This window comes from Puma concolor, chromosome F2 (assembly GCF_028749965.1).
Source record: "Puma concolor isolate L17-30 chromosome F2, mPumCon1.1.hap2, whole genome shotgun sequence".
In the NCBI taxonomy this organism is placed as follows: Eukaryota; Metazoa; Chordata; class Mammalia; order Carnivora; family Felidae; genus Puma; species Puma concolor.
In genome coordinates, this window is record NC_141684.1 from 74999502 (window position 1) to 75013674 (window position 14173).

At 39.4% G+C, this 14173-nt stretch overlaps 1 protein-coding gene across 11 annotated transcripts in view; it reads left to right on the top strand.

Moving 5' to 3' along the window:
- Positions 1 to 14173, top strand: part of BPNT2 (3'(2'), 5'-bisphosphate nucleotidase 2) — a 36576-nt gene that overhangs the window by 8792 nt on the left and 13611 nt on the right. For 10 of the 11 annotated variants that reach the window (XR_015246831.1, XR_015246828.1, XR_015246832.1 and 7 more), the window contains exons 2-3: positions 8411 to 8573; positions 9697 to 9792. Coding sequence is in view for 2 of the 11 variants with exons in the window: in XM_086695632.1 (XP_086551758.1) it covers positions 8411 to 8573; positions 9697 to 9792 (259 nt within the window). In the remaining 9 variants the exon portion in view is untranslated. The remainder of the gene's footprint in view (positions 1 to 8410; positions 8574 to 9696; positions 9793 to 14173) is intronic. The other variant, XM_086695634.1, reaches the window with a different exon arrangement.

Below are 14173 nucleotides of genomic sequence, written 5' to 3' on the forward strand. Positions count from 1 at the left end.
GGAACAAGAAGTGTGGAGAATGCATATCTGTAGAAAATGTTAGAGAAAGCCTTAGAATCCCCCATCAGACTCAAGGTGAAGATAACTCTCACAAAGTCAATCAGTAAAGACTGGAGGAGGTGACTGCTTCTTTAAATGTGAAGGCAGCGATGCAGGGCTTCAAGGAATACAAAATGAATGAATGAATGAATGAATGAAGCACAACATTACCACAGGAATATAATTTTCTAGTAACTGACCCTCCTGAAACAGAGATCTACAAATTGCCTGTCAACAAATTCAAAAAATTGTTTTAAGGAAGCTCAGTGAGTTTAAGAGACACAGACAACTCAAAGAAATCAGGAAAGCAATACTTGAACAAAAGGGGAGACACAACAGAGACAGAAGTTAAAAAGAGTGAGAAACTTGTGTGCATTATGGGGGACCATCAAGTGTAACTTTTCATACTTTGGGAATCTCCAAGAGAGACAGAGAAAAGAGCAGAAAGTTTATTTAAATGATAGTGGCTGAAAATTTCCCAAATTAGAGAAGAGAATGTGACATCCAGGTACATGAAGTTCATAAGTCCAAAAATTCAACTCAAAGAGGACTTTATTGAGACACATTATAATAAAACTGTCAGGGGCGCCTGGGTGGCGCAGTCGGTTAAGCGTCTGACTTCAACCAGGTCACGATCTCGCGGTCCGTGAGTTCGAGCCCCGCATCAGGCTCTGGGCTGATGGCTCAGAGCCTGGAGCCTGTTTCCGATTCTGTGTCTCCCTCTCTCTCTGCCCCTCCCCCGTTCATGCTCTGTCTCTCTCTGTCCTAAAAATAAATAAAAACGTTGAAAAAAAAATAATAAAACTGTCAAAAATTAAAGACCGAATTTGAAAGCAGTAAGAGAAAAGAAACTCACTGGATACAAGGGAACCCCTCATCAGACTATCAGCAAATATTTCATCAGAAACCCTGTAGGCCAGGAGAGAGTGGGATGATATGTTTGTTCAGAGTGCTGAAAGAAACTGTTAAAACGAAACAAAACTGCCAACCAAGAATACTTTACCTAGCAGCACTCTCCTTCAGAAATGAAGACTAGATCAGGATTTTCCCAGACGAATAAAACCAGAGGGAGTTGACCACCAGACCTGCCTTATAAGAAATGTTAAAGGGAGTTCTTCAAGCTGAAATGAAAGGATCTAAGTAGTAACATGAAAACAAAGTATAAAATTCACTGGTAAGTATAGAATTAAATTCAGAATATTCTAATGTAATAGTGGTGTACAAGACACTTAACTCTAATATAAAAGTTAAAAGAGGAGTGTTTTTTAAAACTATAGAGCTACAAAAATTTGTTAATGGATACACAGTATAGAAAGGTGTAACTTACAGCATCAAAAATAAAATGTTGTGGAGGCAAAGAGGGAAGGGTTTATATGGGATCAAAGTTAAGTTATTGACTTAAAATAGACTGTTATAGCTATAAGATACATAAGTTTCATGGTAACCACAAAGTATAAACCTCTGATAGACAAAAGATACAGAGAAGGGAATCAAAGCATACCACCGTGGAGTATCATCAGATCACAAAGGAAGATAGCCACAGAGTAAGAAAAGAACAAAGAAGCTACAAAAAGCCAGAAAGCAATTAACAAGGTGGCATTAGCAAGTCCACATTTGCTAATAATTATTTGAAATGTAGGTGAACTAAATTCTCCAATCAAAAAACAGTTAAGTGAATGGATTTAAAAAAAAACAAAAATAAAAACTCACCTGTATGCTGCCTACAAGAGACACACTTAAGCTTTAAAGACACACATAGGATCAGAGTGAAGGAATGGAAAAAGGTATCGCGTGCAAATGGAAACCCAAAGAGGACAGGGTAGCTATAATGGCATCAAACAATATAGGCTTTAAGTAAAAAAACTAACAAGGGGCAAAGAAGATATTATATAATGAGATAAAAGGGTCAGTTCATCAAGAGGATATGACAGCTGTAAATACATAGGCACCCAACATCACAGCACTAAATACATTGAGCAAATATTATAAACCTGAGGACGGAAACAGACAGCAAAGCCACAGTAGTAGTAGAGACTCCCAGTACCGCACTTTTACCAATGGATAGATATCTAGACAGATTATCAATACGGAAATGATGGACTTACACTACACTTCAGCTAAGAACTGGTCTTCTGAAAAGAGAAGATTAACAAACCTTTGGCTAGTCAAAGATAAAAAGATTCGAATCTTCTATAAATTCAGAAATGAAAGCATACAACCGCTACGTTACATACTGATTGCTACAATATACAAATGATCAAAAGAGATCACTACAATTATAGGTAAACAAATTGGTAACTTAGAAGAAATGGATAAATTCCTAGAAACAGACAACCTACCAAGACTGAATCATGAAGAAGACAGAATAGCTGGACAGACCTGTAAGGAGATTGAATCCTTAATCAAATTTCCCAATAAAGAAAATCCCAGGACTAGATGTCTTCACTGGTGAATTCTACCAAACAAAAATTAATACCAATCCTTCTCAAAGTCTTTCCCAAAACTGAAAATGGAACACTTCCAAACTCACTTTATGAAGCCAGCATTACCCTGATACCAAAGCTATGCAGGGACACTATAAGAAGAAAAAATTACAGGCCATTATTCCTCATGAACATACATCCAAAAATCCTCAACAAAATACTAAAAAACTGAACTCAACAGCATATTAAAAGGATCAGACACCATGATCAAGTGGGATTTATCCCAGGAATGAAGGATAGTTTCAGTATATGCAAATCAATCAATGTGATAGGCCACAACAGAATGAAAGACAAAAATTGTGTGATTATCTCAAAATAAAAATATAAAAAGCATTTGACAGAACTCAACACTTTTTCATTATAAAAACTCTCAACCAAGTAGGTATAGAAGGAATATACCTCAACATAATAAAGGCCATATGTGACCAGCCCACAGCTAACATGATACTCAATCATGAAAATCTAACAACTTTCTTTTAACATCAGAAAGGCAAGGATGCCCATGCTTAGCACTCCCATTCAACATTGTACTGGAAGCCCTAGCCAGAGCGATTAGGTAAGTAAAAGACATAAAATGCATCCAAAGTAAAATTGTTTGCAGATGGCATGATATTATGAAAGAAAACTCTAATATATTATTAGCAAAATATTGTTCAACTAATATTAATACTTCAATAAAGTTGCAGGATACAAAGTCAACAAAAATTATTTCTTTTTCTTTTAAATGTGTTATTTATTTTTGAGAGACCACATGAGCAGGGGAGGGGCAGGAGGGGGGGCACGGAGGATCCGAAGCTGGCTCTGAGCTGATAGCAGCGAGCCCAACGTGGGGCTCGAACTCATGAACCATGAGATCATGGCCGGAGCCAAAGTCTGACACTCAGTGGACTAAGCCACCCAGGCGCCCCTGTATTATTTCTATATGTTAGCAACAACGAACTATTTGAAAGAGGACTTAAGAAGACCATTCTGTTTACAATAGCATCAAAAACAATAAAGTAGCTAGGAGTAAGTTTAACCAAGGAGGTGAAAGACCTGTATACCAAAAACTGATGAAACACTAATTGAAGACACAAATAAACAGAAAGGTATTGCATGTCTGGATTGGAAGAATTAGTATTGTTAAACTGCCCATACTGCTCAACGCAATGTATACATTTAATGTAGCCCCTGTCAAAATCCCAATGGCATTTTTTAAAGAAATGGGATAAAATAATCCAAAATTCACGTGGAACCACAAACGACCCAAGTAGCTAAAGCAATTTTAAGCAAGAAGGACAAACCCGGAAGCATCCCATTTCCTGATTTCAAATTACAAAGCGATCGTAATCAAAACAGTGTGGTAGTGGCATAAAACGTACATGTAAACCAAAGGAATAGAATAGAGAAATAAATCCCCACATGTACATTTAACTCATCTTTGGCAAAGCATCAAGAGCATACCACTGGGAAAAGATAGCTTCCTCAATAAAGGTGCTGGGAAAGCTGCTATCTATATGCAAAAGAATAAAAGTGGATCCCTGTCTTATACCACTCACTCATCAGAAATTAACTCAAAATGCATACAAGATTTCAGTGTAACACCTGAGATATAAAGCTCTTTGATACTGGTCTGAGCAATGATTTTTTAGAAAAGACACTAAAAGTACAGAAATCAAAAGCAAAAATAAACAAGGAAAATGACATCAAGTTTAAAAGCTGTGCACAGCAAAGGAAACAACTAAAGGAAAAGGCAACCTATGGAATGGCAGAAAATATTTGTAAACCATGTATTTTGATAAGGGTCTAAAGTCCAAAATCTATAAGGAACGCATTCAACTCAATAGCAAAAGAATAAGTAATCCAGTTTAAAAATGGACAAAGGACCTGAATACATACTTCCCCAAGAAGACCTACAAGTAACTGTCAGTTATATGAAAAGTTGTTCAACATCAGTAATCATCCGGGAAGTACACATCAAAACCACAATTGAAATGTTAAACCTCACCTGTTAGGGTGCCTATTATCAAATAGACAAGAGGTAAATGTTAGCAAGCATGTGGAGAAAATTCTGAGAGCCCTTTTATACCATTGGTGGGAATGTAAATTGGCATAGCCATTATGGAAATACTATGGAGGTTCCTCAAGAAATTAAAAATAGAACTACCATATGATCTAGCAATCCCACTTCTGGATATATATCTAAATGTAATTAGTATCTTGAGATATTTGTACTCCTGTGTTCATTGTGGCAATAGTTACAGTAGCCAAAATACAGAAATGATGGATAAGTACTGATGGATGGATCAGTATAGACACACACACACACACACACACACACACAATGGAATGTTAATGGCAGAAGCCATTAAAAAAAAATCCAAAAAAATGTTGAGCTCCTAGAAACAGTGAGTAGAATGGTGATTGCCAGAGACTAGGGAATGAGGGAAGAGAGGAGGTGTCGGTCTAAGGGTGTAAAACTGGTGGTTATGACTAAGATGAGTAAGTTCTGAGGTTCAAATATATAGGAAGATGACTGTGGTCAATGATACTGTATTTTAGTAGATCTTAACTAGATCTTAGGCATTCTCACCACAAAACAACTGATAGATGCAGTAGTTAACTTGATTGTGGTAGTTGTTTTACCACCTATCAAGCCATCACACTTGATATGTATGTGTAGCTTTCTCAGTGAAGCTGCAGGGAAAAGCCAAATATGTCACCAGTGCCACAGTCATAATTTTTCTGGCATTAAGGTAAGTCTTGATAACTGGTAAGGAACGTCAGCCCACCATGATAATTTCCCTCTCCCGCCCCTGTCACCAAAATGCCTTGTTCTTTTTCCAAGAAGCGGTTTAAAAAAAAGAAGAAAGAAAAAAAAAATTATAGGGATTTCGATTGGAGTTGCATTAAATCTATAGTTTACTGGTGGGAGAATTGACATCTTTGTTGTTTTTCAGTAATATTTTTTTCATACAGTTTAATTTTCTCTGTACTGTTTTTGCACATCTTGGGTAGATTTATTTCCAAATAATTTACTTCTTTTGTTAGTTGAAATGGCTTCCATTTTTATGTTAAATCTGTTTTTTTTTTAATATCTGTCGCTAGTATCTGTTGCTGGTAAAAAATGCGAGTGATTGTTAAATACCGATCTTGTACCTAGAGACTTGGCTGTGAAAGTTCTGTTATCCTATAATTTATCTACAAGTTCTTTTGGATTTTCTCAGTAGTAAGTCATGAATTGCATGTTACGACTTCTTCCTTTCTATCCCTTTGCCTCTCTACGCTCGCCACCCTCAGCGTTCTGCAACGGCTAGGACGCTGTGCAGGCTGTTCGCAGAGGTTATGATGGAGGGCAGCTTGATTCGGTGAGGTGCCGACGGAGTCCTTCACCGTCAGGTTTCCATTGCCACCCTTACCTCCGGCTCCTTCTTCCGGGCTCACTCTGCTCTGGCCGCACTTGCCTCCTTGCTCTGAATATACCAGCAGGCTCCCACCTCCCGCCTTTGCATTTGTTACTCCGTGGGCTGGAAGGATGTAACTTCAGATGCCTGGCGAGGCTCACGTCCTTTAAATCTTCACTCTAACACCGCCTTTGCCTTAGCTACCCTGTCTTCGAAAACAAACAACTTTATTGCAGCGTGATTTTACGTATCAGTATCCTTTGCCCATTGCAGATATCCAGTTCACTAGTTTTTACTAGATTTGCCGAGCTGTACAACCATTGCCATTAATGAGTGTTACGTTTTCATCACCCTACTAATATCCCTGTGCCCAATTACTACTCATCTGTGTTCCCACCCCTACCCCAGGCAACCACGGATCTACTGTCTCCATAGATTTGCATGTTACAGACATTTCACATTAAATGGAATCATCCAGTATGTGGTCTCTTGTTTCTTATTTCACTTAATGTTTTGGGGGTTCACCCTTGCTATAGTATGAATTGTATCTCATTTCTTTTTATGGCTGAATAGCATCCCACTGTATGGATGTACCACATTTTGTTTATCCATTCATCAGTTGATGGACACTTGGTAGTTTGTAATTTTAGGGTAGTATGAAAAATCCTGGCCACCCTATCTTAAGCAGTAACCCTTCTGCTCTCCTACAACATGCTGCCGGTGCTTCTCTGCTATATTTTAGATCTCCTTGTTATCACTATTCAGCATATCACCTGTTTCACTCATTTGTGCATTGTTCAACTCCTTCCCTAGAATCGAAGGGGCACAGGGGCAGAGATTTTTGTCTCAAGTTGATCACCGTTGTACATCGGTTCTGGGAACTGCCTGGCATATAGTAGGCAATCAGTAAAATTTGCTGAATCACTAAAGGGATAAGAGAATGGATGAATTGGATGTTTACACTATATTAAAAATATTTTTTTGATTTAAGTGGCTCTTTCTGGAATATTACAGTTTTTAGCTTTCTCTGCGACAATTTGGGATAGTTCAGGCACTTTCCAGAGATTGCTGGTATTTGTAGGGTTTTTATCGTGTGTGACTGTTTACTTATGTAGTTGTCAGTGTTATCATCACTCTGACACTGTGGTATGGGGTCTGGGTGTGCCACCACGTGCCGCACAAACACAGTGATCTGCTGTGGAAAGGGAGCTTGTCAGAAAGCACAGTACCCAAAAGGCTGCCTCGCTTCAGTCTTAATCCCTACTGGAAATTCACATTCTGGAGACATTTTTCTTGCATGTGGATGTTATGATTTGATAGAGGAAGTCTTCTGATAAGGTAGTACACGAATAAAGTTGACAGTCTGTTATTAACCCAATTCTTAAAATGCAGTCAGTTCTTCAGTTTGCCTCGTTTAGGTGTGTCATTATTTACAAAAGTAAATATAAATGTAATAAATTAATTTTAATTTTTTAAGCATTTGTTTATTTTTGAGAGAGAAAGAGAGACAGAGCGTGAGCAGGGGAAGGGCAGAGAGAGAGGGAGACACAGAATCCAAAGCAGGCTGCAGGCTCTGAGCTGTCAGCACAGAGCCAGATGCAGAGCTTGAACTCACCAACCTCGAGATAATGGCCTGAGCCAAAGTCCGTTTAACCAACTGAGCCATCCAGGCGGCCCTGTAATACGTTAATTTAAATCATTGTTTTACAAAGCAGAGTATGTTTTAAGTATTCATTAAGAAGCTTACTGTTGAAAGCAGTGGTTCTCTACTCCCCTATACCTTTACGTTTTTATAGAAGTCAGATTTATTTTATATTTTAATTTTGTGTCCTAGTAAATAAAAACAGAAAATTTGACTTTAGCATTTTATCCTGTGACTTACCTTTGGTATAGTGAAGAGAAGGCTCTTTTTTGTCTGTCTGGATTACTCATTTCAGCCTTGTTTATATTTTATAATATGCTAGCTTATTATCTGTTTTCATTATTTCCAGGTTTCTTTTTTCTATTGATCAAAGCTATATTTTAGATGATTACTTTTCTAGGACATTGTGACTCTTAGCATTCATGAATTATCTGTTCTAAAGCATATTTCTTTCAAGTCCATTGTCACTTTTCTCCTCCTTATAGTTACCGCGTTCAGTTCAGTGTTCCATAATATTGCCAATCTGTTTTCACACTTTAGATCTGTTGTTTTTTACAAATATCATTAAGCTTTAAATAGCTTGTTTCTTTGATGATTAATTTCTCTATATTTCTCTATATTTGGATTCTCTGAGGCAATAAACTAAACTTGAATATTAAGTTAAATAAATAGTACTTGAAGGCAAGATGTTGCTGGAATTTTTTATATTTTTCCGTTTTGTAACGAAATGCTTCAAAACAAACATACGGATTTACTGACTTCCAGTGGATGCGATTCGGTCTGAGAAGTTTCTCTCTCTCATGTTTTCTGAGGGGGTATTTCTTCTTTTTAAATGTTTTAGCTGTCATCTATTTTTGGTGCAGATAAATACTGAGGAACATGTAGATGCAGCTGATCAGGAGGTTATCATATGGGACCGTAAGATTCCTGAGGACATCCTGAAGGAAATCGCTACCCCCAAGGAGGTACCAGCAGAAAGCGTTACTGTCTGGATCGATCCACTGGATGCTACACAGGAGTATACAGGTGACTTCACATGAAAATTCACTTTAGACTTCAGATTGCCATTATATATTGGAGAATCAGAACAAAGGCGGGTGGTATATTCTTGGTGGGTAAATACTTTACCAATTTGGCGCAAGCCTTTCCAATTAGGTTTTAAGACAGAGAGCTGGATTCATGCAGTGTGGTGTGAAACCTTTGGATGGACCCAGGTATTCTCAACCTTTTTCTCCCCCCAAAACCACTATATTATGGCATACTCCCATTAGTGGTCGTGATTCACTATATCACTCACTGATCCTTCAGTGAAAGGACATTTTGATCAGTCGCAACAACAAAATGGTTCCTGTTGGACACCTGTTTCTTGAGGTGTTTGTTTACATACTGAGTTATTATATATTGAGGTGTACATTATTCAGGTATTTATTTATGTAGCCAGAATATAATATTTACTCGTGATTTGAGGAATTGAGGGTTTATTGCATATACATTTATCTTTAGAATTCAGCATAGTAAGTCGTAGGCATCCAGGGGTAAGTAAGTGGCAACATGGAGAATTACTGCCCCCACCGAATTTTCTTTTTTGTTTGTTTGTATTGTTACCTAGGCCTAGCTCAGATTTCATTTCTGTGGATCCTCTCTCTTGCCTTGTTTCTTACACTGAGATATCCAATGCTTGCTTTTTCTCTGCTCTGTTGGTGTATATAGTAAAGGTAATTGCTTATCTATGTGCCCTCCTTCTAGATGATAAGTTCTTTGAATGTGGGCCTTCTACTTTTTCATCTTTGTGTTCTAGTCCTTAAGCACTGACCTTGATTGACCCATAATAGACACTCAGTAGGTAACTATTTGGAGAACAGGAGGAAGACACTAGGTGTCTAATAGCAACTGAAATTAGAAAATATTTTGCAGAAGTAGGTAGTAGAAATACAGAATATTGAGGGATTTTTTAATAAAAATTTTTCCTAAACTGAGATTGGCCTGATTATATAATAGTGATAGTAAATGTGAGCGCCTCTCTTGTGCAGGGACTATTCTAAGTATTTAACTTGATTTTCAAATTTAAAACTAAAGTTTAAAATTACTTACTTTAATAATAACATATGTTATTGGGGTTTTTTGTTTTCTGTGTTTTTTTTTCTCCTAGAGGATCTTCGAAAGTATGTCACTACTATGGTGTGTGTGGCTGTGAATGGTAAACCTGTGCTAGGAGTAATACATAAGCCATTTTCTGAATACACAGGTAAGAGATACACTAGAGCTCTCAAGAGTTAACGTTACTAAATCATGTGTCTATAGTACTTACTGCCTTATCAGAATCGCAACTGTAGCTCAATAATTATTGAGGTCAGTCCCACCATACCTCACCCTTTCATTGGATACAGTGGGGATTTGGTGTTGGTAACGATAACACGTAATGAGGCAGAGCTTTCTAAACTCTCTTTAGAGGACAGAAACCGTGAATGACCATGAGAGATGGAGAGTGTTGAGGAATCCAGTTGGGCACACGCTGTGTTCCTCTCTGTTTCTCTTGTGCTGTGGCTGGGGCTAAGGTCCAGGGCTCATATACATTGGATTCCACGTGGGTTCTGAGATCTACCATCTGAGATGGTAGATCTACCATCTGAGATGGTAGATCTACCATCTACCATTTGGCCTTAGCCAAATCTGTTGTCATGTCAGGAAACTGTGGTGGTTAAGGGCAATGGCAACCTGGCAACCTCAGCATCAAAAATGGATGGTGTCATGGTGACAGTCTTACTAATCAGGCTAATCCTCGTGTAGCCCTGGACACCATTCAGAGCTCCATTGGACCCTTGGCTCTCCCACTGTCTTGATGTGGTCATGTCTGTTAGCTTTGTGCAGAAGGCAGATCAGATCTGTGATGGTTACATTGGGAGTTGAGAGTGTGGAGGACCGTGCCAAATAGCTTTCCGTGCAGCTCGGGATGACCTCGCCCAAAGCCTTGCAAGTGCCAGTGGACTGTGGCACATAATGGACATGGCCATTATGCTATGGTTTGCTAGAGAGACTAGCCACGGTCTTAGGAATAGCAGTGATAGCGTGGACTGTAGTTACAAGTCCAGAAAGACACCATGAGTTGTCATGATGTACAAGTTGAGGGTGACAGTTAGTGGTGTCAGCGGTATCCTTGACAGTCTAAAGGGACTCCTCATACTTTGAATCAGTAGTTCCCATCAAGAGTCCTTTTGGCTCCACTCTGATGAGGTTCCTGATGGTGACAGTATCCATTTTGCCAGCGCCAGCATTGACCAAGTGTAGTGGGTCGAATAATGCCCCTTTCCAATTCATTTTCACTCCTGTGTTAGTTTTTTGTGGTTGCCATAAAAACAAAAACACAAAAAACCCACAAACTGTCTTTGAACAACAGATATATAGTCCAACACAGTTTTTGGAGGCTTGGAAGTTTAAAATCAGTGTTTTGGCAGAGAAGTGCTCTTTCTGAAACCTGTACGGGAGAATTCTTCCATGTTTTTCTCTTAGTTTCTACTAGTTTGACAACAGTCCATGGTGTTCCTTGGCTTCTGAACACATCACTGCAGTCTCTGCCTTCATCTTTTCACGGTATTCTTCCTGTGTATCCGTGGCTCTGTGTGGCTTCTCTTCTTACAAAGACACCATATTGGATTAAGAGTCCACCTCCCCGGTCATGACCTCATCTTAGCTGATTACGTCCACAGTAACCCCATTTCCAATAAGGTCAGATTCTGCTATGCTGGGGATTAGGGCTTGAACATACCTTTTGGGGAACATAAACCCATTACATCAGAACTTTAGAATCTACCTTATTTGGAAGTCAGGTCTTTACAGGTGTAATTAAGGTATCGGGATGAGGTCCTCCTGGATTAGGGTAGGTCCTTAAATCAGTGAGAGTGTCCTTATAAGAAACTGAGGTTACAGAGACACACGCGATAAGAGGATGGGATGGTGAAGGCACAGAGATGGTGGAAGCTAGGAGAGAGGCATGAAATGAATGCTCCCGTAGAGTTTCCAGAAGGATTCAACCCTACCAGTATCTTGATTTTGACCATTGAGCCCTTCGGCCTGTGAGAAAATACGTTTCTTTCCTCGTAAGCCGCCATGTTTGTGGTGATTTGTGGCCACAGCCCATACAGCGCTGTTGATTACTCTGGCCTTCTCTGCTGCATGTCGGTGGTGTGGCTGCCACTGCCTAAAGAAGCTGGCTCTCTCTTGGGGCGCCTGGGTGGCTCCATTGGTTGAGCGGCTGACTTTGGCTCAGGTCACGATCTCGCGGTCCGTGGGTTCGAGCCCCGCGTCGGGCTATGTGCCGACAGCTCAGAGCCTGGAGTCTGCTTCCGATTCTGTGTCTCCCTCTCTCTCTGACCCTCCCCCGTTCATGCTCTGTCTATTCTTGTTTCAAAAATAAATAAACGTTAAAAAAAAAAATTAAAAAAAAAAATCTGGCTCTCAAGTGTACAGAAATGGAGACAAGGTTAATTTTTGATGACTCTTAACATTTATTTGCTTTGCAGAATAACCTTGTGTCCCAAATTCCAGCTGCTCTGAGATAGGCTGAACATATACTTGAGTGTTGGCTCTGCGTTACAAGACCACATCTGCTTTGTGGTGTTTGACTTTTTATCTTCTTTTCATAATTCAGATAGTTTTTACAGTTGACAGTTTGATGAGCTACAAAAGATTGAGGCCATTACTGCCGACAGGGTGCCTTAAAATAAATTATATAATTGCCTTATGGTTTGTGGGTTGCTTTCACATATTTCCTTTAATCCTTACCGAGTAAGTTAGGATACGGGGTGGGCCGCTAATTTAGGCCTCTGTAACAAAATGCACCAAAATACCAGAGGTTCAACAAAATAGTTGATTTCTCCCTTCTCTAACAGCGTGCATGCAGGCAGACCGGGCATGCAGGCTGCTCTTGTTTGCTGTTTTTGCTGTGCTCAGTTTTGCTGTCCGCTTCTGCATGACTGAGGATGGCCCCCTGCTTCTTTCACATTCCACCAGTGCAGAAGATCCAGAAGGGAGACATGGAGGACATTGTCCACTCAGGGTTTGACCTATAAGTTGCACACATCGCTTCAGCTCACGTCCCACTGACCAAAATGTAGCTGAAACCAGCTGCAGGGGAGGCTAAGAAATGTAGTCTTTATTTTTGGTGGGAATCCAAGCATCCAGTTCAGGGATTCTGTCACTTCGGGGAAAGTAGGGCGAGTGGATATTGGAGCGTAACTCAACTTAGCAGTATTGCTACACTTAGTATAACTCATAAGGGAAGGATACACTTACTACTGATACTCCCACTTACGGATGAGAAAATGGGACTCAGAAGTTTGATATGTTCCTCAAGGTGGAGCAGTTAACCTGACAAATACTATGCAAATCAGTACATCACGCCATTTTCACAACTCCACGATTCCTAACATTTGGATAGTGTTTAACCATTTGAAATACACCCAAGTTCTCTCATTTGAAGCTTGTGATAACTCTGCGACAAAGCAAAGTGTTGTTATTGCCATTTTCTATAGATGAGAAAAGACGCTGAGCAGCTCTTATGAAAGCCACATAGTTCAAAGTGTTACAGCAAAAGCTAACTACTCCTTATTAATATCTGATATTTGTTTAGTATTTTCACAGTTTATGAAATGTATTGACATTCATTCCAAACTCAAAATACCCCTGGAAAGCGTATAAAAGATGAATTATGGTGACTTCCAATTTAAAAAAGAGAAAACAAACATATAAAGGCGATGTACAGGGCTTAAGTCTTTGAAGTCCTGTCTCAGTTTTTTTCTTTTACTTTTTTTTTTTTTTTTTTAATTGAAGTATAGTGGACTCCTCCTTTGACAGTGTTCCTCATTGCCTGTCTGTATCAGTTAGGGTTGCATTTAGCTGCATACAAAATAAATCTGATTACAGTAGGTAAACAAGTAAAGGTTTTATTTTCCTCACGTAGTGAGATGGCCAAAGGGCAGGGTGCTTCAGTGGCTTTATGATCTTCTTGGGCACCTGACTTCTTGCTGCTTTTCTTAGAAGGTGGCTCTTTGTTTGTAGCCTCACGGAGATGGGTGCTTCTGGTTACAATGGCTCTGTTCCAGGCTGGGAGAAAGAGGAAAGAAGAGGGACGAAAGATCTCTTCCCAGATATTCTTTGTGTTAGGAAAGAGTAGCCTGAAGCCCCCTGCTTCTTCATCTCGTTGGCCAGAGGTCACATGGCACCCTTAGCTGCAGACAGCCTGCTGCTCCAAAGAGAGTAAGAATCGTAATACAGGAAACGCAGAGAAAGTTGACACAGGATAGGCAAATAGATTCACATTCTTGGAGCCCTGATTTCTACATCTGTTCATTTTAGGGGTAGGGGAGAATAAGAATAATAAAATGCCCATGAAAAAAAAGATCTTTATTCTGTAAGAACATGTATCCTCTCCCCCTATAGTCTTACCTCCTTTAAAATAAAAAAGCCAGAAGTTTCTAACTTAGGAACAAGTTGTGTTCCAAAAATGTTCCTGTAAGTTATGATAAACTGCCCTGTTCTTCTGTGAGGCAGCCGACTTGCCCTGTATGCTGGAACACACGGTGCTTGCTAGTGAGCAGACATTCCAGAAGAATCGATATGTCCTTAATTAG